Below are 26,850 nucleotides of genomic sequence, written 5' to 3'. Positions count from 1 at the left end.
GTGAGATAATAATGTCCAAGTGGACATGAGGTCAGGTTGGTGGAACAGATAAGAGGTAGCAGAGGCAATATAATGTAAAGGGTATGATACTAAAGTAGATGAAGGGGCAGAGAGAAACAAAGTGTAGACATTTGTACATTTATGGAGTTGCAGTACAAGTTGTAGTTTGCAAGTGGTTTCAGGAAGAATATGGAACCGTGGACATCCTGTAAAGAAGCTAAAGGGCCTGTCCCACCAGCATGCGATTGCATGCGCCTAGCGCGACCAAATGTGGTCGCTTGAGGTGTACGACCGCGCGGGGCCGGTCCCACTTCGAACCGCGGAGGCATATGGAGTTGTGCGGGCCTGGTCCCGACATCGCGCGAGGCTCCGAAAATCCCGCACTATCCGAAATCTTCGCGCCCCAATGGCCTGTCGGCCCACAGGCGTCTTGACGTCGTACGCAGCGTCTTGACGGCGTACGCCTAGCGCGTGGCGTTGCACGATGAAGTCACCGCCCGGCATGCCGTTGAGTGATGACGTCACCGCCCGACGCCATGCGACGTCCAAATACAGTAGGCCCGCCTCCTGCCCAGCTGATTGGTGAGTTTGACGTAAATTACGTCACGGGCGAACTTTGCGCGTACTTACCGCGTACTTAGCGAATGCTTACCGCGAACTTAGCGCGAACTCCGCTTCCGTTTGGTCGCGCTAGACGCATGCAATCGCATGCTGGTGGGACAGGCCCTTTAGCGAGCAAAAGCAGGGAAGTTATGATGACCCTTTTTAAGAGTTACTCCAGCATTTTATGTCTACCCTTTTTAAGAGACTAGTTCAGGCATAGCTTGTCACCACAGTCAAGGTACATGAAGTGCTGAGTAGAGAACATAAATGAACAGTAGGCACCTGGGGAAAGTTGTTGAACAGACCAACCTAGAAGTACAAATTTATAGTTATCCGAAAGTGGTGTCAAAAGTGGATAGGGTGGTAAAGAAGGCTTTTGGCATGTTCATATGTTCTAGGAGCAGAATAAGACCATTCGGCCCATCAAGTCTTCTCCGCATGCAATCATGGCTAGTCTATCTTTCCCTCTCAACCCCATTCTCCTGCCTTCACCTCATAATTACTGACACCCGTACTATTCAAGAATCTGTCAATATCCACCTTAAAAATATCCATTGACTTGACCCTCATAGTGGTCTGTCACAATGAATTCCACAGATTCACCACCCTCTGACTAAAGAAATTCCTTCTCATCGCCTTTTTTGATTCCGAGGCTATGGCCTCTGGTCCTAAATTCTCCCACTAGTGGAAACATCCTCTCCACATTCACTCTATCCAGGCCTTTCACTATTCGGTATGTTTCAATGAGGTCCCCCCCCCTCATTATTTCTAAACTCCAACAAGTAGATGCCCAGTGCCTTCAAACACTCACCATACATTAACCCAATAATTCCTGGGATCATTCTCATTCTCATAAACCTCCTCTGTAACCTCTCTAATGCCAGCAATTCCTTCCTCAGATATGGGGCCCAAAACTGCTCACAATACTCCAGATGTAGTTTGACCAGCGCCTTATAGAGCCTCAGCATTACATCTCTGTTTTTTTATTGCAGCCCTCTGAAAATAAATGCTAGCATTGCATTTGCCTTCCTTACTACCAATTCAATTTGCAAGTTAACTTTTTGGCAATCCTGCACCAGCACTTTGCACCTCCGATTTCTGAATTATCTCCCCATTTAGAAAATAGTATACGCCTTTATTCCTACTACCATTATGCATACCGGGGGACAAGCAGTAAGATGGCACAAACACAAGGCAGAGATTAGCTGCAGACTTGTAATGGTGTAAGCAAAGCATGCATATGTTCAGAGACTACTTGTCCCAAAGGCAATAAGTTGTGCTTTAGTTGTCAAAACGCTAGATGGAGCTGCACTCCATCACACATACAGGTTAATGCTTCTCATTGCATTTTTGGAGCAAGGAACCAATATTCGTTCCCATTAGAGATAGCCAGCATTAACCCTACTGCCACCTCTGCCCTGATCATGGTTCCACATCCACCACATCACCCAATCAACCTCTTTCTCATATGTCATGAGCATGTTTAGTTTTAGTTTAGTTTAGAGATATAGCGCGGACACAGGCCCTTCGGCCCACCGAGTCTGCACCGACCAGCGATCCCCGCACATTAACATCACCCTACACACACTAGGGACAATTTTACATTTACACTAAACCAATTAATCTACAAACCTGGACGTCTTTGGAGTGTGGGAGGAAACCAAAGATCGCGAAGAAAACCCACGCAGGTCATGGGGAGAACGTACAAACTCCGTACAGACAAGTACCTGTAATCTGTATCAAACCTGGGTGTCTGGCGCTATAAGGCAGTAGCTCTATCGTTCTGCCACCATGCAGCCATTAGTAAGTAATGGAGGTGGGAGTGGGGGGAGAATAAGGAAAGAACCAAGGTGAATATTCCAGAGTGAATTTGTTTCATGGTTACTACCGCTGCACATGCAGGCCTGCCTCCGACACTTGACCTTTAGTCAGCCATCAGGTGATTCTGTAGAAGCAAAGAACTGCAGATGCTGGTTTATACCTAACAGCTGAAAAATCTGCTGGTCCGTCACCGTCAAACTCCCCAGCATGCTGGATTTACAACTTTTTACTGTACATTTGCAGAGACATTACTGCTCTACTTCCTGTAACATCATTACACTGAAAGTTTTGTGTCCTTTTTCTGCCTATCTTGTCAAAAGGACAAGAACCCCTTTAAATTTCTCATGGAAACAGAAGGACATTCAGCCAATCGAGCTGCTGACCAACAAGTAATATTTACACTTTACCTGTTATGACCCACAGGTGGCGTATCGGAGCAGTCTGGAATGATCAAAGTTGGTGATGAATTGCTTGCAATCAATGGCAAGTTTCTGCATGGCCTCATGCACTACGATGCTTGGAACATCATCAAGTCTGTCCCTGAAGGACCTGTTCAGCTACTTATTCGAAAACTTAAATCAGTTTAAGGCATGAAGTCCAAATGGAGCATTAGTTGACCAATGATATTACTGGGCCAAAGTGATGTGGTGAACTAAATTAAAAGCAAGGAGCTTAACAACAGTGGAGTTTAAATGATCTTCAATTAATGCTAAATCCTGAATGTATTTTGTGGTCAGCTCAACATTGACAGTTGCACAAACTATGATTGCACTTACTGAGAAATCCATGCATTAATTATATGCACAGATTGTAAAGACTCCTTAATTTACCTGATTCCATTGAGCATAGATATAAAATGGCAAGCGCCTAAAGGGCCTGTCCTACTAACGCAGCCTTTTCAGTGACTGTCTTCGACCTTCAAGCTCGAGGGCACTCGCCTGAAAAACCTCGAGCTGGATCGACTGTCAGCGATGAAACCGCGAGCCAGATCAACCGACGGCACACACACACACATTGCAAAAGCGGGAGCCAGGGAAAGCGGGGGAGCGCTGTCTGAAATTCACACCCGCGATGAACAGGAATTTAAAAGACGGCTGCCACAGTTCGCTAAGTCCTTTAGAGAGCATGGAGAGGTGGGGGGAGAGAAGGGGGGGAGAAGGAGCGGAGACACGTTTAAAAAGCCAGACAACTTTTAATGTTTAGCGGGCATTTAACATTACCGGTCAGTTTTGTTTTTTTTCTCAACGAGCTTTCCTTTCGACTACCCTCGATTACCTACGAATAGCATTATGAACTACTAGGACCTACCTCGACTAAACCTACGAGGAAAAAAATATTGATTTTTTTCCATGACAACCTTTTTTTACTCACAGGCATTTTTCAGCACGCCGCAACCTAGCTGAGGCCTCAAGTACGCGGGAACTACTCTCAAGCATGAAGGAGAGTTACAAAGACCTCCTAGGTCCTCGTGTCGACCATGCTGCGAGTATGAGTAGAGGGCAAACTCTTCTAAACTCACGAATTAGGTTGCCGCAGTGGGACAGGCCCTTAAAGCTAAGATGCAGGTTAATTGGCTTGGTAAATGTAAAAATTGTCCCTAGTGGGTTTGGATAGTTAATGTGCGGGGATCGCTGGTCGGCGCGGAACCGGTGGGGCGAAGGGCCTGTTTCCTTGCTGTGTCTCTAAACTAAACTAAGGGTTGACAGTGTGTGCAGGCATGCTGCTGGAATACAACTCGCTGAAACTACCTGGATTAAACACAGAGCATAGAAACATAGAAAATAGGTGCAGGAGTAGGTCATTTGGCCCTTCGAGCCAGCACTGCATTCAATATGATCATGGCTGATCATCTAAAACCTGTACCCCGTTCCTGCTTTCTCCCCATATCCCTTGATTCCCTTACCCCTAAGAGCTATATCTAATTCCCTCTTGAATACATCATACATAAAAGCATTGAGTCCCTTCAAACGGTTGGCCCATACAAAGCTAATTAGAATATTGATATGTAGTTATGCCAAGATCAGAGAAAGCAGAATTCCAGCCCATGCTCCAGGACTATGATTCCAGATCCCATTAATAAGAGATAGCGGCTGGTCAGTTGAGCTAGTCTATCACAGTTGTTTAGCTCACATTAGTCGTGCTGAGGCTGCAACGGAGGATTGAATTGGTTCCAATTTATCATCGTGAGGCACATTCATTTTCAGGCCCTTTAAGCCCCCTAAAAATTCTGCTTTGCTACACTTGAACTATTGTCACTAGTCAGTTACTAAATAACAGATAGGCAACGTTGTGCCTGGGCGCATGTTGTCAGGAAATATTCCCGAGCAAAAATCACCAATATATTGACCTTATCATTGCCATACACCACTCCCACTGAAGTGTGTTTCCACATTTTGGAAAAATGTCAGCATAAAGGATCTGCTATTAACTGCACAGGCATTTTTCCTCAATCACTGTTGGCATTAAACCTGGGAGTAAATAAGTGAGCATATGTTACGATACAGGCACTTCAGGAATGGAAACACATTCCAGCAGCAGTTGTTCTGTGCCTCAGAGTTTCTTCATGAGCTTTTTACCCGGTAAATGCAGCAGCATCCACTGGCAGTGATTATACAGAGAAGAACTCCTTCACTTTTGGCTTTAAAAATCCCATTTGTTCAAGTTCAAATTCACATTTATTGTCACACGCACCAATTGGTACAGTGAAATTTGACTTTGGTGTTACCAAATTGTAAATTCACTGCATTGATTTCTTCTATCATTACACCAAAAAGAAAACCCGCCCGAATGTCTGTTAGAAGCAAAACCTATTCTTTCCGTCAGCACTGTGGGCTTATGTTGTTAGGCTGTTCAAACGTTTTGCCTACGTTTCCTCTGTGTTTTCTTGTGCAATTCTCGATACAAGGTCAGTGGGTAGATTCCCAGGTTACTTTATTAGGGAGAAAATATTTAGACCAGTATTACATGAGACAACCTCCCCTTCTCCAAATGCTATTTCAATCTTACTCCACATATACGGCATCTATGGGTGGGTATGATGGGTGGGTCTATACTATGCAAGAGACAGCAGAGCCAAAATGGCCAAGTAATTGAAAATGATGGAGATTAACTCCATGCTATTGTTATTTGATTTATAAGATATTAAAACAAAATAATTAATGTCTCTTTAGAAAACAAAAACACAGCAAAGCAGCCATTACGTTTCAGTTAAATACTATGTATGTATTTTCATATCATTCAAATATTTCTTCAATAATTAGCGTTTGTAATCCAACCCATCAACAGCCAAATAAATATCCATATAATTTTATTTGCACCTGGTACTGTGATACAAGAATGGCTCCCTGCAAATTGCCAGATGCTTTGTAATTGCAAGCAATTTGACAAATGAAGTGTTAATTCACAGTGCACATATTACAAAGTATAAAAATAAATGTTTCTTCAATTAATTTGCGCAGAATTGGCGAGGAACATTTGAGATAATTTCTTGCCGTTTGATAAGATTTTGCTAAACTGGTTCAACCCTTATACCAAAGGGTTTCCCCACAATGAACCTCATGTTGTATTCAGCAATAAAAGAACAGTTTAGTGAAAGGAACAGTGTAGTTCACTCCATTGTAGTGAACCAAAATCCCAAGAAATAATTTAATTAAACAAAAAGATATGAAGTCACATGGTGATATTAGGAGAAGTAACTAAATGCTTGGTCAGAGAAGTGGGTTTTTAGGTGCACTTTCCTGGAGAAAGGTTGTGAAGGAGGGAATTCCTAGGGTTTAGTAAATGTCATAGAAAAAAACACCACTACAGATCACATGAAGAAAACTGATGGAATTTCTCTTGAGGTCAATCAGTAAACAGTTTAACTTATTGGTTAAACTTATTTAACAGTTTAACTTATTTATACTACAATTACATGAGGTTTAAATAGGTGTAATATAATTCATTGCATCTGAAAGTAAACACTGAACACAATGCCCCAACCAAAAAATTAAGAAACTTAATACAGCGACCAATGAGAAGTGACATCACTTGAGATTTGGCTGTTATTATAAGTTAAGAAATTTGTTGGGAATTCTTTCAAAAGTTAGTTTATTTATAAACTAAATTGTCCTAAAATAAATCAATGTGAATTTGAACACTGATATCTTATTATTGTTGATTTTATTCAAAGTTCTACCTGGTGTCACCTGTAGAGTCATTATTATGGATGTCTGCGATGTGGCCTAAGACTATCTACGTTCCCGAGTGATCTACTTACATGCTCATTTGAACATTCCCTTTTTGGAGTGCACTGGTTTAAACAAAATGGTTTTGTGTACAAGGCGTTAATCAAAGTTCATTTCTGTCCAAGATATTTAAGGATTTCTTTGCATATTTTTTGTGTTTTGGAGAGAGGTAAAGGTTTTGTAGGAAGCACTGTCCTGACCACTGTGATTTCAACTTTTTTAAATTCATGTCCATTTTATTTTTGCTAAAATTAGCGAAGATGAAGCATTCTTTACTCATAAATTCCACCACAAATTAAATACGTTCTAGTTCTAGAAATCATATTAGTGCAATGTAAGGATAATCATTGGTCATGTGCTGCATTTGGTAAATCTATTATAGCCGATATTACTTAACTGGCAGGTAATATAATTTTATCACTGATTTATGTTCAAATGCCACCATAAAATAAATCCAATTTTATATCCTGTTTTGAAAACATAATTTATATTGTAAAGAAGATCTTGGAGTTACAAATAGCGGATCAGTTCTGTAAAATTAGCATATTGACTGTTTATGACAACTTATAAAAATTAAATTGTACACGACTCATTGATTTTCTCGATTGCAAAAGTGCTGAGTTGTCAATAAATGTCATTTTAATGTAACATGATAAATTTTAGATCAACCTACTTTTGATTTGAAATGAAATGTCCGTGTGTGACAAACTGTAAAATATTGCTGTATAATTTTTTTCTGTAAGAATATGACATTTGTCAATAGTCATCTTACATGCCTTCAAGAAATATAGGGGGATAAAAGGGTGCAGTACTAAAAGGGACTGTATATTTTTAAAGAGGCTTTGCACTCATTATTTAAAGCCAGGAAATCTGTAAAGAGGGTTTTATAGTGATTCAAAATATTATTTTATGAAAATAAAAGTGCATCCTAATCTCACACTGCTGTTTATGATGATTTATTGTGCATGCATGTGAATTTCCCATTGAACTAACTTTCGTATTTCAAATAATATTTGAGTTATTTAAATGAAATTGGTAACAAATGGGTATGGATTAATGATTTGCAAACAGAAATTCAAATCCCAGCATAGCCATTGTCAATAATGGCTATCGAAAAAAACATCAGAATATCATTGGGTTCATAAAATGACATAGAGTCCCTGGAAAAGCAAGCTGTCCTGTATGTATGCAGCCTATATATAGTCCATGTAGCCTATAGTGAAACCAAGCCCAGAACTGCATGGCAGATAATAACTGCCAAGCAAGCCACAAAATTGCACCTAACCACAATGGAAAACAATATAAGCAGACATCCCATTCTACACTGAAAAAGACATGTCTATCCACCACCATCTGATGATGCTATGGGATGTTATGATCCCAGACTGAAACATTGAATCTAGATGTCAGAGGGTGAGACCGGACAGAGTGGTTATTGTTCCCCGCAGGTAAATGATTAGGAGGTACTTCAGGCACAGTAAATGGAACTTTAACTTAATGTTATAATCCCATAAAACTGAATTTCAAGGTATCAGCCATCCGTGCCGAGTTAAACGTAAAGAAGCATAAACAATACTTCCCATCTCCTATGAGGAATGCTGCTATTTGGTGCTATCCCTGCAATCTGCAGTGAGCACTCCCAATGCTTTTGATTTGACAACCCGAGCCGCAGGAACGGTCTCTCAGAGTCTGTAAGTCAATGAATTGATTATATCATGCAGACGATGGTTTCAACATCACAACTGAACCAACATATTTTTTTGTGTCCAGAAATAACCATGTAAGGTTTTATGCTCATTCCCCACATCAGCGGGAACCATGGGTATATAACCCAGGCATGCACTATGAAAATGCCGGAAGCGGGAATCTTGCTGAATTTTGCAAGACCCGTCTTACGAGGCCAAATGGAGGAAGACATAAAAGAACATTCCTCCCTAGTGTAGCGAGAATGCACCCTTCGCCACTGATATGCCTCGTATTTTGCAACTGGTGATTGAGCCTGGATGCAAGCATCTCGATCGTTAGCATTCCATCGATCCACAATGTCATTAAATACTTTGTGATCGCACATTCATTCTGTGTTGTCATTGATTTTGCATGATAATACGCCAGTGCTAAATGCGGTTAGGTAAAACTATCACCGGATACTTTGATTTGATTGTACCCTTGTGATTAACGTATACCACCACCAAAGTGTATCACCTTGGACTTGCAGATTATGCATATTCACACACCCTTTAATGGACAGAATGCACCTGGTGTCCATTGGCATTTGATACCATGACTGAACAATTGATAACTCGTGCTAATCCCATCTGCCTCCGTGACTAGAGATGGTATTAGTAAATTCCCCATCTTTGAGCAATAGCAACAGTTTGGAAATGACTGAAGATTTACAGATGAGAGGTTTAGTGGAGCAACGCTGAATACTGTTCGTCCACCATTGTGACTTTGATAGTTTCAGCTGGGAATAGCAGAGGTCTAATCTTTGTCTCCAAGTGGAATCCCAGACAAATAAATGGATTAATAGTATCCCAATAATCAATAGTTTCAGTTGGTATCAACTTAATTTAAATTTAACTGGACGGGTGAGAAACCCAATTTCTCAAATATAGCTATGTGGCCGATAAGGCTAATTTAGTAAAATGCAGTATGTTCAATATCATCCAGATTGGCCATAACACTTATTTGTTAGCTCTGTGCAGTCGAAGCACTGATTGTAGTGATTTTGTGAGCCTGCCTTGAAAGGCATCTCCAACCATACCTGATGTGCAGTATAAAATAATCTTATGTTATCCCAAACCACTGTAAATATTCAAACCAGTTTAAATATTACCAACTTGTATCCGTGACAGGAGACATCATCGATGTGGCTCCATACCTTTATCCGAATGGAAGGACTGATGCAACCCGACCCAGGAGCTGCCTTAACCATGTGTGCATGATTTTTGCACTTCTGCTCCAGGGAGGTCGAGGAGCTCGAGTACGGGGTTGGCGCATCTTCCAGGAAGGCCTGTGGAGCGCCTTGGTCCGTGGGCGGGATTCCCCGAGGTCATGCCTGGGATTCCCTGAAGTTCGTGATTGGGGTCCCCCCTCCGTCCCGACTTCGCCCCGGACTTTTAGCAGGGCCTCTAAGTAGAGGTTCCTGCAAGAAGATATAAACCTGAAAAGGTTTTTTAAAAACTTACCTTCAGGTCTGCTGCTGGCAGAAGCATCGCGTCCACCCTGCCAGCCATAACGCAATGCGATAGACGATATGACACGCATGCGTACTGGCGGGGTCTTCACGTAGTCACTCACGTGACTCCGAAGTAAAATCCCATGTTTATAAATCCGATTGCCAGAGAGGCAACTATCAATGACTGCGATTAATCCCAGCCTTCATTGCTGAGCTTGCTTTCTGTGGCACTCTCACCGTCTTCAACCAAATAGACACATCAACTTAAAAATGGCAATCAGCAGTTCCATTAAACTCCAATTGTAGCATACCTCTCATCCACTATTGTTATCAGGCAAGAGATCAACCAGGGTGAATAGAGGAAGTGAACAAGCAAGTAGTATCATGTTGAGGTAAAACATAGAAGTACATACTGACTAATCAACCACAGCCAGGTGATCCAAAACCTGAGCACAGCAAAAGAACAGGTCACAATCTGTGCCGAACATGATGCCAAGACCATCTCTTATCTTCCTTTGCATAATCCATATCCCTCCAATCCCTGCTTATTTCAAGAGAGAATTAGATTTAGCTCTTAGGGCTAACAGAATCAAGGGATATGGGGAAAAAGCCGGAACAGGGTCTGATTCTAGATGATCAGCTATGATCATATTGAATGGTGGTGCTGGCTCGAGGGGCCGAATGGCCTACTCCTGCACCTATTTTCTATGTTTCTATATCCAAATGCCTACTCAAAAATCTCTTAAATACTACTATCGTATCTGCCTCAAATACCACTCGCAGCAGCGGTGGCGGCGGCAGCGAAAGCAGCAGTAGAAGTACATACACACCAAACTTCAATGTAAACCAGCATCTGCAGTTCCTTCTCCACTATAATTCCCTGGATTCTCGCTACTTCCCTTCTTAAACAAAGGAACAATGTTAGCTACTCTCCGTTCCTCTTGGATCTCACCTCTGACTAGAGAAGACACAAAGGTTCCTGCTATCTTCCTTCTTGCCTCTCTGAATAATCAAGGACATTCTTGCTTTATTTCTTTCTTAATGAGCATTAAGGTGGATAAACCCCCAGGATCTGATGGAATTTATAGACAATAGGTGCAGTAGGCTATTCGGCCCTTCGAGCCAGCACCGCCATTGAATGTGATCATGGCTCATCATCCACGATCAGTACCCCGTTCCTGCCTTCTCCCCATACCCCTTGACTGAGTGAGTCTCCGCTATCTTTAAGAGCTTTAACTCTCTCTTGAAAGCATCCAGAGAACCGGCCTCCACGGCCCTCTGAGGCAGAGAATTCCACAGACTCACAACTTTCTGTGTGAAAAAATATTTCCTCATCTCCGTTCTAAATGACTTATCCCTGATGCTGTCTGACCCACTGAGTTACTCCAGCATTTTGTGTCTATCCACTTGACTTGAAGTCGGCTTGACTTGGAATGGCCAAAACATAGAAACATAGAAAATAGGTGTCGTCACTGGTGTCGTCGTAGCAAATGGCCCTCCTTTGCCGCAGCAGAGGGCTGCGGATTGAATTGGGACTCCCATTCAGGCTGGCCTGACGAGCAGCTTCCGCATGATTGCTGCGAGTCACTGCAGCCTTCCCACCGCTGAGAGTGACGGAGGGATCCGCTGGGTTGGACGCGTCCATTTCTTTCAGCACTGGAAAAATATTTACAATTGTTCTGTTACTATCATTGAACAAAATACCCACAAGTTCTTCTCATGAACAGAACTAAAGACAAGCAAAGAAAATGCTCCACCCTCCTCAGCCCTTCAGTCCGCATGAGGCACCCACCCCATGGCTTAACTCCAACTTTCTGGGAACCTCCAGAGCTATATTAGCAGGAAGCTGCTTTAATTATATTGACAGGCTCAGTAATTGCAGATGCCGGGCCTGCTCCGCCCTTGGATAGAAGTCATACAACACTCAGGACAGCATTACAACAATCACATCTGTGTCTGGGAAATAAGCTTTCTCTGGGGACATCAATCGGGATATCTGGCCACGTCTGCTTAATCCTTATTTTCTTTCTCTTTATCACAACTTTAAATAATGGCATCATGTCTTTGAACAACACAACATAAATCAGTCCACATAAATGGTAGGGCCCTCGGTTCAATTGATGTACAGTGTAATCTTGGGGTGACAATAGAAATAGATAAGGTGGTATCGAAGGCACATGGAATATTTGCCTTCATCGGTGAGGGTGCTGAGTATTAAAGCTGGGAGATCATCTGACAACTGCATAAACTGTTGGTACATATGGAGCATTGTGTGCATTTCTGGTCACCGCATTACAGTAAGGATATGGAGGATATGGAAAGTGTTCAGAAGAGTTTCACCAAGGCTGTTGAGAATATTACCTCTAAGGAGGAGTTCGACAAACTTAGAGGCACAAGCGATTGCAGATGCTGGAATCTCTAGCAATAAACGGGAAGCTGGAGGAACTCGGCACATCTGGAACAAACTTGGACTGTTTTCTCTGGAGTGTCAGAGGCTGAGGGACTGCCTAATAGAAGTATATAAGATGATCAGAGCATGGACAGAGTTCTGCCATTGTGGCAATGTCAAATACTAGATACTCTCATAGCTTTAAGATCAGAGGGAGATATTTTGAGAGATCTACAAGTAATGAGTTTGACATAGAGAATGATAAGAGCAAGGTACGTCACGATTTTTACATAGTAGAAACATAGAAAATAGGTGCAGGAGTAGGCCATTCGGCCCTTCGAGCCTGCACCGCCATTCAATATGATCATGGCTGATCATCCAACTCAGTATCCTGTACCTGCCTTCTCTCCATACCCCCTGATCCCTTTAGCCACAAGGGCCACATCTAACTCCCTCTTCATGGCTCAACATAACTTTGTCAAAGCTTTAAATTATGTCTCTTTAGATAGTATTTTGTTTCCCTCGTTTTCCTTTCCAAAAAGATGAAATGCAAATGAAGCTGTTGAAATTGTTAATAACAGCCCTGAATTACGTCAACAGGGTGTACTAAAAGGAGATTTAGCAAATTATCATGTCCCTATGTAGCCGCAGCGTATAAGGATTTCATTGTTCCGGGTCATGCCTGGCGCACCTGATAAATAAACGCTCTTAAAAACACAAAAGAAACTGAAGGGGAATTCCTACACTTGGCCAACAGCACCTAGCTTATGCCTTTCCTTGAAAGGGCGGCGGTTTGCAGGAAACGTTCCTGCTTGCTCGCACTTATCGCGCTGCAGTGACTCACTTTTCCCACAGCGATCCGTGCGGGCACTGACTCCAGCGCGGAAAGCACGGATTCCCCACAGTTGTGCTGAGCAAGTGCTTAAGACTTGTGTTTTTAAGAGCGTTTATTTATCAGGTGCGCCAGGCATGACCCGGAACAATGAAATCCTTATACGCTGCGGCTACATAGGGACATGATAATTTGCTAAATCTCCTTTTAGTACACCCTGTTGACGTAATTCATGGCTGTTATTAACAATTTCAACAGCTTCATTTGCATTTCATCTTTTTGGAAAGGAAAACGAGGGGAACAAAATACTATCTAAAGAGACATAATTTAAAGCTTTGACAAAGTTATGTTGAGCCATGAAGAGGGAGTTAGATGTGGCCCTTGTGGCTAAAGGGATCAGGGGGTATGGAGAGAAGGCATACAGGATACTGAGTTGGATGATCAGCCATGATCATATTGAATGGCGGTGCAGGCTCGAAGGGCCGAATGGCCTACTCCTGCACCTATTTTCTATGTTTCTACTATGTAAAAATCATGACGTACTTTGCTCTTATCATTCTCTATGTCAAACTCATTACTTGTAGATCTCTCAAAATATCTCCCTCTGATCTTAAAGCTATGAGAGTATCTAGTATCTAGTATTTGACATTGCCACAGAGTCTGAAGAAGGGTTTCGGCCCGAAACGTCGCCTATTTCCTTCGCTCCATAGATGCTGCTGCACCCGCTGAGTTTCCCCAGCAATTTTGTGTGCTTAAGACTAACTTTGGCTTCAAAGTAAAGAGGAACAATTGCAGAAAGTCAGCACCATCTATCTATTGTTTTCTATGTAAATTGCAACATAGAAAACGGCGGCGGTTTTGACATTTGTACTCGCGATGGGAGATGTGCCAGTGAAAAGGGCCACACAGCACAGCGCTCTGGACCGAGAAATATGGACCTGCAGTGCAAATGTTAGCTGGCTTCTGTCAGAGATAACAACTTCATGTTAGCTGACTTCTGTACAACTTCACTGCATTAAACGGGAATGGATCTAAGTGAAATAACCTAAGTAAAAACGAGCACCCTGGCCTCTGAAAGAGAAGTTGTTGTTCCATCTCTCACTGCAGAGGCCGCATCATATCATCTGGGTTATGAGATTTAATATATCTTTTCCTCTCAACCCCATTCTCCTGCCTTCTCCCCATAACACCTCACACCCTTACTAATCTGTCAAATTCCGCCTTAAAAATACCCAGGATGGCTCCACAGCTAATGCTGGGAACTATAGGCTGGTGAGCTTAACATCTGTAGTTGGAAAGTTACTCGAGAGTATTCTGAGAGATAGGTATTACAGGCATTTCGACGGGCAAGGGCTGATTAGGGATAATCAGCATGGTTTTGTACGTGGGAGGTCGTACTTTGGAAGACATGACCAAAAAGGCTGAAGAGGGCAAAGCTGCAGATGTTGTATGCATGGATTTCAGTAAGGCATTCAACAAGGTTCCGCATGGTAGGCTGCTCTGGAAGGTTAGATTGCATGGGATCCAAGGAGAGATAGCTGAATGGATAGCAAATTAGCTTCATGGAAGGAAGCAGATGGTGATGGTGGAAGGTTGCTTCTCAGACTGGAGGCCTGTGATTAGTGGTTTGCCTCAGGGTTTGGTGCTGGGCCCGTTACTGTTTGTCATCTACATCAATTATTTGGATGAGAACATACAGGACAAGATTAGCAAATTTGCTGATGATACAAAAGTGGGTGGTTTTGCAGATAGTGAAGGTGGTTGTGAAATATTACAGCAAAATCTTGATCGATTGGCCAGGCGGGCAGGGGAATGGTTGATGGAATTTAATACAGAGAAGTGTGAGGTGTTACATTTTGGGATGTCTGACAAGGGAAGGAATGGTAGGCCTCTGGGTAGTGTTGTAGAGCAGAGGGATCTGGGAGTACAGGTGCATGGATCCTTGAAGGTTGAGTCACAGGTAGATAAGGTGGTCAAAAAGGCTTTTGGCACATTGGCCTTCATCAGTCAGAGTATTGAGTATAGAAATTTGGAGGTCATGTTACAGTTGTATATGACATTGGTGAGACTGCACTTAGAATATTGTGTTCAGCTCTGGGCACCATGTTATAGGAAAGATATTGTCAAGCTTGAAAGGGTTCAGAGAAGATTTACGAGGATGTTGCCAGGACTAGAGGGTGTGAGCTATAGGGAGAGGTTGAGTAGGCTGGGTCTCTATTCCCTGGAGCGCAGGAGGATGAGGGGTGATTGTATAAAGGTGTATAAAATCATGAGTGGAATAGATCGGGCAGATGCACAGAGTCTCTTGCCCAGAGTAGGTGAATCGAGGAGCGAGAGGAAGCACAGTGTGACAGTGACACAATGGCAGACACTCCACAGTGCCATAGTGGTAGAGTTGTTGCCTAACAAGCTCATCAGGAAGGCTGGCTCCATTCAGGGAGTGGAGTTGGATTCATTGGGGGTGGTCTTGGAGGGGAGGATGCTCCCCAATCTGTGCAGCATCTTACCCCCTCCATGACACACTGGTCCACCTGAGGAGCACCTTCAGCAACAGACTGATTTTGCCAAGATACAACACAGAACGCCACAGGATATCCTTTTTCCATATGGCTACCAAACTGTACAACTCGTCTCCCTTCTGTCGTGGGATGGACTGCATCCCTGCTTGCAAACACAGTTGTCTTTTTATTTAAAAACTTTTTACTGCTTGTCGTTTGTATTTTAACTTTTTTATATGTAGGCTGGTTTTTGTTTGCAATACCTCCCATCCACCTTGTCTACTGCCTTTCGTTTCCTTCACTACATTAATGAGGCCGAGTGCAGATTAGGTTACAAATTTACAGAGCACCTGTGCTGTCTACAATGACCATCCTGAGCTCCTGGTTGCACACCACTTTAACTCCTCCCCATTACTACAGCAACCTATCTGTCCTTGGCCTTCTCCACATAGTGGAAACCAAATGCAAACTAGAGAAATGCCTCATTGACTACCTAGGTATTCTACAACCCATAGACCTAAACTTCACATTGAATTTTCATTATCTCCTGTGTTTGTCCCCCCCCCCCCCCCCCCCCCCCCCCCTGGTCACAGTGGCGCAGCGGTAGAGTTGCTGCCTTACAGCGAATGCAGTGCCGGAGACCCGGGTTCGATCCCGACTGGCTGTACGGAGTTTGTACGTTCTCCCCGTGACCTGCGTGGTTTTTCTGAGATCTTCGGTTTCCTCCCACCCTCCAAAGTCGTACAAGTTTGTAGGTTAATTGGCTTGGTAAAATGTTAAAATTGTCCCTAGTGCAAAAAGTTGTGAACACTGCCCAGTCCATCACGGGTTCTGACCTCCCCATCATCGAAGGGATTTATCGTAGTTGCTGCCTCAAAAAGGCCGCCAGCATAATAAGTGACCAACATCACCTTGGCCACACTCATCTCACCACTGCCATCGGGAAGAAGGTACAGGAGCCTGAAAACTGTAACGTCCAGGTTCAGGAACAGATTCTTCCCCACAGCCATTAGGCTATTAAACACTACAACAGCAAATAAGCTCTGAACTACATCAGACTACTATTGTTATTATTGCACTATTATCTGTTTTTTTGGGCTTCAATAAACATTTTAAATTGTCCTTATGGTGTAGGATTGTGCTAGTTTTAGTTTAGTTTAGTTTAGAGATACAGTGCACAATCAGGCCCATTGGCCCATCAAATCCACACTGACCAGCAACCCTACACACACTAGCGACAATTTACAATTTTACCAAGTCAATTAACCTACAAACATGTACATTTTTGGACTGTGAGAGGAAACCAGAGCACCCGGAGAAAACGGGGAGAACATACAAACTCCGTACTGACAGCACCCGCGGTCAGGATCAAACCCGGGTCTCTAGCACTGTAAGGCAGCAACTCTACCATTGTGCCATGACATACGGGGTGACCGCAGACACGGTGCACCGGAGTATCTGCTTCCACATTGTATCTCTAAAGTCTAAAATCAATTCCAAGGAGAATCATCCCAGTTTTTTTCTAGTTTATCCTCAGAACGGAAATCTCTCAAATCTGGAATTTTGTTTTAGTAAATAGCTTCTGCACTCTCTCTAAAGGGTCTACTAAAGGTAATGAAACAGTACTCAGATTCAGATTCAGATTCAGATTCAACTTTAATTGTCATTGTCCGTGTACAGTACAGAGACAACAAAATGCATTTAGCATCTCCCTGGAAGAGCGACATAGCATATGATTTGAATAAATATTTACATTAGCATATATACAGACATAGTGTTTTTCCTGTGGGAGGAATGTCCGGGGGGGGTGATTGGCAGTCACCGAGGTACGTTGTTGAGTAGAGTGACAGCCGCGGGGAAGAAGCTGTTCCTGGACCTGCTGGTCCGGCAACGGAGAGACCTGTAGCGCCTCCCGGATGGTAGGAGGGTAAACAGTCCATGGTTGGGGTGAGAGCAGTCCTTGGCGATGCTGAGCGCCCTCCGCAGACAACGCTTGCTTTGGACAGACTCAATGGAGGGGAGCGAGGAACCGGTGATGCGTTGGGCAATTTTCACCACCCTCTGCAATGCCTTCCGGTCAGAGACAGAGCAGTTGCCATACCATACTGTGATACAATTGGTAAGGATGCTCTCGATGGTGCAGCGGTAGAAGTTCACCAGGATCTGAGGAGACAGATGGACCTTCTTCAGTCTCCTCAGGAAGAAGAGACGCTGGTGAGCCTTCTTGATCAGAGTTGAGGTATTGTGGGTCCAAGAGAGGTCATCGGAGATGTTAACACCCAGGAACCTGAAGCTAGAAACACGTTCCACCTCCGTCCCGTTAATGTGGATGGGGGTGTGCGTGCCGCCCCTGGACTTCCTGAAGTCTACAATGAGCTCCTTGGTCTTCTTGGAGTTAAGGGCCAGGTTGTTGTCAGCGCACCATGCTGCTAAGTGCTGGACCTCCTCCCTGTAGGCCGACTCATCGTTGTTGCTGATGAGGCCAATCACCGTTGTATCATCTGCACACTTGATGATGGTGTTAGTACCATGTACAGGTGTGCAGTCATAGGTGAAGAGGGAGTAGAGGAGGGGGCTCAGCACACAGCCCTGTGGAACGCCGTACCAGGCCGTACCAACTCTCATAAATATATAACGTTTTGGAGAAGGAAGCTAAGTGTGTACAAAATACACCTGGTATAGTCTTGCCAAGAGCCTACTCTGGCTAGGAAATCTTCCGCCAATAAAGCTGAACATGCCCTTTGTCTGTGTATTGGCCCCTTTAAAAATAGCAACCTTTCTTCATTTATCACCATTTAAATAAAATCAATGCTTCTTTTGTCAACCAGTATGAAGATGCTTATGTTTTCCCTCATCGATCAGGAAACTTATTTAAAATGTTGATATGAATGTGTTTAAGAAGGAACTGCAGATGCTGGAAAATCGAAGGTACACAAAAATGCTGGAGAAACTCAGTGGGTGCAGCAGCATCTATGGAGCGAAGGAAATAGGCAACGTTTCGGGCCGAAACCCTTCTTCAGACCCTGTTGATATGGATGGTAACCCACCTGGACCAGATGGTATAGCCAGCAGCTTATCTTTCCAATTTTACCACGTCAAACATTTATTTTGTTAATCCAGAATCTCAACTATAGGCCTGGTGAAGATTATATTTAAGATTATGACCTGATGAACTGCAGCAGGCTCGAATGGAATACTTTGTCACATGTACAAGGCACAGTGAAATTCTTTGCTTGCACACCCATATATGCAAATAGTTGCCACTAAAACGGCTATGACAAAGTCACAAAGCACCCCCGCCGGTTCCTCCTTTGTTCTCCCCACCCTCCCCTCCCGGCAGACCGCCATTATTCTTCTCCCTCATTCATGGCGGTCCTCCCATGCCAGGTCCTCCACTCTTCTTGCTTCTCCCCCCCTCACTGTGGTTCCCTCACGTCCTCATCGATCGTCGGTCGACCTGTGAGGCTGTAACGCAATAGTAGAAATTCTATATAGTAGCGACATCTACTACGAACCCACTGACTCCCATGGCTATCTGGACTACACTTCTTCCCACCCTGCTTCCTGTAGGGACTCCATCCCCTACTCCCAATTCCTCCGTCTACGCCGCATCTGCACCCAGGATGAGGTGTTCCAAACCAGGGCATCGAAGATGTCCTCATTCTTTAGGGAACGGGGGTTCCCCTCTTCGACTATAGATGAGGCTCTCACCAGGGTCTCCTCTATATCCCGTAGCTCCGCTCTCACTCCATATCCCCCCACTCGTAACAAGGGCAGAGTCCTCCTTAACCTCACCTTCCACCTGTCACATACAACAAATAATCCTCCGACATTTTCGCCACCTCCGTAACTCCCTGGTCAATTCGTCCCTTCCAACCCAAACCACCCCCTCTCCTGGCACTTTCCCTTGCAACCGCAGGAAATGCTACACTTGTCACTTTACCTCCCCCTTTGACTCCATCCAAGGACCCAAGCAGTCTTTCCAGGTGCGGCAGAGGTTCACCTGCACCTCCTCCAACCTCATCTATTGCATCCGCTGCTCTAGGTGTCAGCTGCTCTACATCGGTGAGACCAAGCGTAGGCTTGCCGATCGCTTCACCCAACATCTCCGCTCAGTTCGCAATAACCAACCTGATCTCCTGGTGGCTTAGCACACCAACTCCCTCTCCCATTCCAAATCCGACCTTTCTATCCTGGGCCTCCTCCATGGCCAGGGTGAGGCCCACCGTAAATTGGAGGAGCAGCACCTCATATTTTGCTTGGGTAGTTTACACCCCAGCGGTATGAACATTGACTTCTCCAATTTCAGGTAGTCTTTCTCCTTCTTCCCACTCCCCTTCCCAACTCTCCCACAGCCCACTGTCTCCACCTCTTCCTTTCTTCTTCCCGCCCCCCCTCCCCCCACATCAGTCTGAAGAAGGGTCTCGACCCGAAACATCGTCTATTTCCTTCGCTCCATAGATGCTGCCTCACCCGCTGAGTTTTTCCAGCATTTTTGTGTACAATAGAAATTCTATGGATTACTCAGCACATTCAGAATTTGAAAATCAGAAGGATAACTTAATGTAATTCAAAAATTATGCTAAATAAATAATGAAAGTATGCCATATATTTAAATGAAACTTTGAAAGCTTTAAAACTTTGTGGTATTTAATAGTTCTTATTTCTTCCATATTCATCCAACTCTCAGAATTATTACATATAAATAATAAGTTAATACATCTTGATATGTGAGTTTCTTAAAACATATCACATTCACACCAACTTTTAAAAATGGAATTTGAGCCCATTCACCCTGAATGTGGAAATTAGGTCAATTTTACATTGGCCATTTGAAATTAAGTTATAAGATTGTGTTTTTTTTCCTGTTTTTTTTCACTGTTTTAATAATTATCCTCTACAAATTGCCTGGAGCTTGATTGGTGATATCTCTTCTAGGCATGGCTTAAAGACAGCACAAATTGTATTGTATTGTATTGTATTCAAATTTATTGTCATTGTCTCAGTTAGAGAACAATCCATTCCAGTTGCTCTTTCACACTTTAATTCTCTTGCATTTCTTCAGCAGTAACATCAATGCAGCATTATTTCCCACGAAATGTAAAATATCACTAGGCCGTTTTCACTTTTTCTTTATGTTGCTGCATTTTTTCTTGTAATTTTCATCACGTTGAAGATTGAGTATCAAGTGTTTGAGATACAAAAGGTCTCCCATTTTCCTCAGCTCTTGTGCAACCGCATTGAAGTCTTTTGGATCTGGAATAATTACATCATTGTTATAATTCCAAAATATTAAACAAGTAATTAATTTTTATGCAATAAATAAAGTGCTGGAAGAACTTAGCATGACAGTCAGACTGATGAAGAACCCCGAACTGAACCACAGTCCGCCCATTCCCCTCCAATTGCCTGAACCGCCGAATTCATCCAGCACTGTTCTTTGCGAGACAAACTTCATACTGCTCAGACTTAATCACCTGCACTTATCAAGCTCATTAAAAGTAGAAAAAAAGCACATAGGGGACTTATTTCACATTGTTGATCCTTCAGCAAACACACAAGAGTGTTAGATGAGTTGTTATTCACACCGCGCTAATTATGCAACGAATATAAAACGAAACTGCGGATGCAGGAAATCGAAACTTTATCCACTGTCAGTAGGTGAGATGGTATTCCCCCCCCCCCCCAATGTAAATGTGAAAAGCAAGGCTTCATCTCTCTCTTTCCTAGTTGAGTTCTTCAAGCATTTCCTGTGTGTATACAATGGCGTTTGTATATGGCCTTTTAGATGTACAGGAAATGGATCATAGGCGGGCAGAGATTAGTTTAGTTTAACCAAAAGATCCTATAGCTTGGTTTAACCTGTTCAGCAGTGCTGCCTTGTTCTAAATACCATCAAATGAATTCTTGTAAATTTTAAAATAACTTAAATTGAAACAAACTTCATTTGAAATGAATTGATCTTTACTACTGGCTGTGAGGTTAGTTCTAATGAAAATAATGCACAATCAAAGTTGAGCTGCCAAAGGTGAGCTAGAATATATCAGTGTGGAGCCCGAGTACATGGAGCCCGCCAGGCTTGGTCTTCTCCCGCCAATTCTACTGTCGCCGGTGGCGCTTGTATTGAACATTCACACCTCCGCCACCTCCAGTTTAAATCCCATGTGGAATATTTTGCAGGACCAAGAACCAAGAAGAGCTGAGTTACCTGTTGAGGAAGATTGGGGCTCTGATCTCTTGACGCTCGTCCGCATCAAAGGCTTCATTCGCTTTTGTTACCAGGTTCGCTCGATCGATGTGACTCCAAACGGCCAAGTTCCCGAGAGCCGGCAGCACCAAGTCGGCTCGCACCAAAGATCCACTGTAGAAGATCTTCGGCTCGCACTGAGCGGCTGCAAGAGGTCGCTGGTATTTAGCAGCCTGATAATGACAGGCTGACTGACGTGAGCGGTCGGTCGGGGGAATTCAGCGTTGACCAGGAAGCGGCGCAGATCCACGGTGCCTCCCTTACTTTCCATTGGTGCCCCATCACGAGAGGCGTCTACAAAGAGCCTCCTCACGCATGTACGACAACCAGTGATGGTGATTGTACGTCAAGATACAGATACAGAAATAAAGCAAGTGTTAGTCAAGAATCAGAAACCGTGCTTTCCGTATTTAAATTTCTCCCTCGGAAGAACAACATCCTCCAATTTTAGGGAACCTCCATCAAACCCTCTGCCCCTCACCTGCTTCCCACCTATCTGTCTCACAGTGTAGGAAGGAACTGCAGATGCTGGTTTACACCGAACATAGACACAAAATGCTGGAGTAACTCAGCGGGTCAGGCAGCATCTCTGGAGAGAAGGAATGGGTGACGTTTCGGGTCGAGACCCTTTTACAGACTGAGAGTCAGGGGAGAGGGAAACTGGAGAAATGTATGGTGTGAAAACGACAGATCAAAGCAGATGATGGTCATGGAAATGTAGAATGGTTCATTGTTGGGTGAGGGGATGTTGACAACGTGGCACACAAACAGTAAAATTAATCAGGAGTGCAGGAAGGAACTGCATGCAGATGCTGGTTTAATCCAAACATAGACACAATTCCCGGGATGGCGGGACTGTCATATGCTGAGGGAATGGAGCGGCTGGGCTTGTACACTCTGGAGTTTAGAAGGACGAGAGGGAATTTTTTTGAAACATAAGATTGTTAAGGGTTTGGAGGAAGAGGCAGGAAACATGTTCCCGATGTTGGGGGAGTCCAGAACCAGGGGCCACAGTTAAAGAATAAGGGGTAAGCCATTTAGAACGGAGACGAGGAAACACTTTTTCTCACAGAGAGTGGTGAGTCTGTGGAATTCTATGCCGGTGGAGGCAGGTTCTCTGGATACTTTCAAGAGAGAGCTAGATAGGGCTCTTAAAGATAGCGGAGTCAGGGGATATGGGGAGAAGGCAGGAATGGGATACTGATTGGGGATGATCAGCCATGATCACATTGAATGGCGGTGCTGGCTTGTAGGGCCGAAGGGCCATCTCCTGCACCTATTGTCTATTGTCTAATATGCCACCTATGCATATTCTCCAGGGATGCTGCCTGACCCGTTGAGTTACAACAGCACGTTGTGTCCTTGTTTCTACAGCAAAGGAACAATCCTTTTGGCCCACAATGTCTGTGCTGAACATATTGTCATAATAAAAACAATCAAAAGTTCAGCATCTGACTCATCTGTTACTGTAACTAATTCAGCTGCTCAGACGAGATATAATAAAAATAGAGTGCACAATCAGCGCACTAATCAACGTCAGCATTGAGCTTCCCGCGTGCCCTTTCATGCTACAGCACTCCAGTTCCTACTTGCCAGGAATGAGCAGGTTAACCTATGATGAGCGTTTATCGGCACTGGGCCTGTACTCACTGGAGTTTAGAAGAATGAGGGGGGACCTCATTGAAACATACAAAATAGTGAAAGGCTTGGATAGTGGATGTGGAGAGGATGTTTTCACGAGTAGGAGAGTCTAGGACTAGAGGTCATAGCCTCAGAATTAAAGGACGTTCTTTTAGGAAGGAGAAGAGGAGAAATGTCTTTAGTTAGAGGATGGTGAATCAGTGGAATTCTTTGCCACGGAAGGCTGTGGAGGCCAAGTCAGTGGATATTTTTAAGGCAAAGATTGATAGATTCTTGATTATTATGGGTCAGATGTTATGGGGAGAAGGTAGGAGAACAGGGTTAGGAGGGAGAAATAGATCGGCAATGATTGAATGGCGGTGTAGACTTGATGGGCCAAATGGCCGAATTCTACTCCTATTCCTCATGACCTTATAACCTTACCTCCTTTTCACACACTGGGGCATAGGTTCCTGATTTCCCTCCAATTAATATTGATCCTGGTTCCTGCGTTCCCTTGATACTCATCGGGGTCCCAATTCCCGCACTCTCTTCTAGCTCATTTTTAATTAACTTTAATCCTGCTACACTAGTCCCATCTGCCCTCCCCTGGCTCATAATCCTCTAAACATGCCTGATGCTGCCTGCCCTGCTGAGTTACTCAAGCACTTTTTGTCTTCCCTTCAAACTCAACTGCGTTCTGATCCTCTGCACCCTTGACAAGTGTTAGAGTATTAAAAGGGATAACAATCTGGAAATCTGGAAAATGTGCTCAAGGACACCAATGTCCCATGCAGGCCAAATCATGAAGTTTGACTGTATCCCAATTCTTTGGAGTTTACTAAGCACACGTACAGAGGGATTTTGTACACAAAAAAAGTAATTTGTACACAAAAAATATCACTGTTCATTGTTCTAGATTACAGGCTTGCTTAGACTTATTCAGACTTTCTTCCTAGGAATCAATCTAATGAACTCCCACATCCTTACTGAAATTTAGATGGTGGCAGGGCATGTACTCAAAATGCTCCAGTACTTGCAGGCAACAAGGCCTCAATCCCTCCACCCCTCCCGCCCACCACTTCAGGATTTACTGATTGTAAGTCTTTGTTTAAAGTGAATGACCATGACCTTTGACGTTTATTCATAAGGTTTTTTTTAAGTTTTTGAAATGTTTACAAAAGTTCAACATTTATGCACAACTATAAACAATTATGTAATTTTAATCAACATTTTAAATTAAACAAAAATGAGGTAACAGTTACATTGCCGTTATTTCCTGTTGAAATCAGACGGTCCACTGACCTTCCTAAGGACTGGGAGACCTCAGGAAGTCTATACTTTTCCGTGGGGTTCCACTTAGTTGAGTGAAGATTGGCTTTGAACCTACACTTGGACATCTTTGCTTCTGCACAGATATTTGGGTAAAAGCTTGGAGTGAAAGTGCTACAAAGTTTGGAAGTTAGTTTTTTGTTGGAAAAAAATTCAAAATTATAAATTTTTATTTGTTCACAGGATGTAGATATTTTCCTCAAGACCAACATGCACTGGCCATATCTGATTTGATTGCTGAAAAGAATGGGGTGCAAGGCTATTTCAGGGGGTAGTTAATAGCTATCGCTGGATCAGATAAGGACACTATGTTTTCTTCCCTTAACAAATTTAGAGAACAAGGTTGGTTTTTACAACAACCCAACAGTTTTAAGATCACCAATAAGACCACCATCTTTTTATTCTATATTTGTTTAATTATTTGAACTCCCTTTCTGGGATAAATTCCCTTTCTGCCCTTGGATCAATGGTCTCGGCATCTGAACACTTGGCTTTAACACTGTGCTATTTTAAACGTGTGAGAACCTGTGTGAAATCTTGCAGCCACAAATGGGACGTGGATTTATTTCTTTACAGAGGCCTTCTGTTTTGTTATCATAAACAACTCATAGTGAAAGATGGGAAGTTATGAATTTGACTACTTGAACGAATGGCGTAAAACCACATTGAACAACATAACAAAGATTGCATCATGTGGCTGAGGACTAAATTGATGAGTCATAAAGCTCACTGAGCTACAGTTTTGAATATTATTTGGTACTACCCCAGAGGTTTGTATACATGATGTCCAGTCACTTGAGATCTGTTCAGATGTCCTAAAATCACATGACTTTTTCAAATGTTGTGTGTACACATACAAATATCAATCTTGTGTTTTTGTGACAGAAACTGGAAAACGCAGGAGAATGTGACAAGATGCACAAGATAAGCGGGATGTGGGCAAGCACAGAAGTGTGGGGACAATTCACAGGGGGCGAATAGTAGGTTGGTGAAAATGATTATAATAATCTTGAATTATAGGGATAGGATGTTTAAACTTGATTTCCCTTGGGTATTGAGGATTAACGGGTGAATGAATTACAGTGCCCTCCAGGATGTTTGGGACAATGACCCACCATTTATTTATTTGCCTCTGTACTCCACAATTTGAGATTTGTAATAGAAAAAAATCACCTTTGGTTAAAGTGCACACTGTAGGATTTTCTTAAAGGCCATTTTTATACATTTTGGTTTCACCATGTAGAAATTACAGCTGTGTTTATACATAGTCCCCCCCCCATTTCAGGGCACCATAATGTTTGGAACACATGGCTTCACAGGCGTTTGTAATTGCCCAGGTGTGTTTAATTGCCTCCTTAATGCAGGTATAAGAGAGCTCTCAGCACCTCCTGTGCTCCACCAGTCTTTCCATCACCTTTGGAAACTTTTATTGCTGTTCATCAACATGAGGACCAAAGTTGTGCCAATGAAAGTCAAGCCATTATGAGACTGAGAAACAAGAATAAAACTGTTAGAGCCAAACCTTAGGCTTACCAAAATCAACTGTTTGGAACATCATTACGAAGAAAGAGAGCACTGGTGAGCTTACTAATCGCAATGGGACTGGCAGGCCACGGAAGACCTCCACAGCTGATGACAGAAGAATTCTCTCTATAATAAAGAAAAATCCCCAAACACCTGTCCGACAGATCAGAAACACTCTTCAGGAGGATTTGTCAATTACCACTGTCCGCAGAAGACTTCATGAACAGAAATACCGAAGCTACACTGCAAGATGCACACCACTGGTTAGCCGCGGAAAAAGGATTGACAGGTTACAGTTTGCCAAGAAGTACTTAAAAGAGCAACCACAGTTCTGGAAAAAAGGTCTTGTGGACAGATGAGACAAAGATTAATTTATATCAGAGTGATGGCAAGAGCAAAGTATGGGGGAGAGAAGGAACTGCCCAAGATCCAAAGCATACCACCTCATCTGTGAACCACGGTGGTGGGGGTGTTATGACCTGGGCATATATGGCTGCTGAAGGAACTGGCTCACTTATCTTCATTGATGATACAATTGCTGATGGTAGTAACAAAATGAATTCTGAAGTGTTTAACACAT

General features: G+C 43.3%; 1 protein-coding gene and 2 long non-coding RNA genes across 6 annotated transcripts in view; 2 read left to right on the top strand and 1 right to left on the bottom strand.

Annotated features, from left to right (window-relative positions):
• pdzd2 (PDZ domain containing 2) overlaps positions 1-3,397 on the top strand; it is a 376,364-nt gene extending 372,967 nt beyond the window's left edge. For all 4 annotated transcript variants that reach the window (XM_033031783.1, XM_033031770.1, XM_033031792.1 and 1 more), the window contains one exon: positions 2,848-3,397. In XM_033031783.1, coding sequence (XP_032887674.1) covers positions 2,848-3,011 — 164 coding nt within the window. In that variant the 3' untranslated portion in view covers positions 3,012-3,397. The remainder of the gene's footprint in view (positions 1-2,847) is intronic.
• A 649-nt stretch (positions 3,398-4,046) lies between these two features.
• Positions 4,047-26,076, top strand: LOC116979860. Its single transcript, XR_004413792.1, has 4 exons — positions 4,047-5,685; positions 13,673-13,680; positions 16,495-16,497; positions 26,066-26,076. It is a non-coding gene; the product is annotated as an uncharacterized LOC116979860 (long non-coding RNA).
• On the bottom strand, positions 20,694-22,072 carry LOC116979855. The gene is made up of 2 exons (XR_004413790.1): positions 21,756-22,072; positions 20,694-20,803 (listed from the first exon to the last, which is right to left on the bottom strand). It is a non-coding gene; the product is annotated as an uncharacterized LOC116979855 (long non-coding RNA).
• Positions 26,077-26,850: the final 774 nt, after the last annotated feature.

This window comes from Amblyraja radiata, chromosome 1, assembly GCF_010909765.2.
Source record: "Amblyraja radiata isolate CabotCenter1 chromosome 1, sAmbRad1.1.pri, whole genome shotgun sequence".
Taxonomy (NCBI): domain Eukaryota; kingdom Metazoa; phylum Chordata; class Chondrichthyes; order Rajiformes; family Rajidae; genus Amblyraja; species Amblyraja radiata.
Note: the sequence above shows the minus strand (reverse complement) of the source record. Positions and strands in the feature narration are given on the sequence as shown.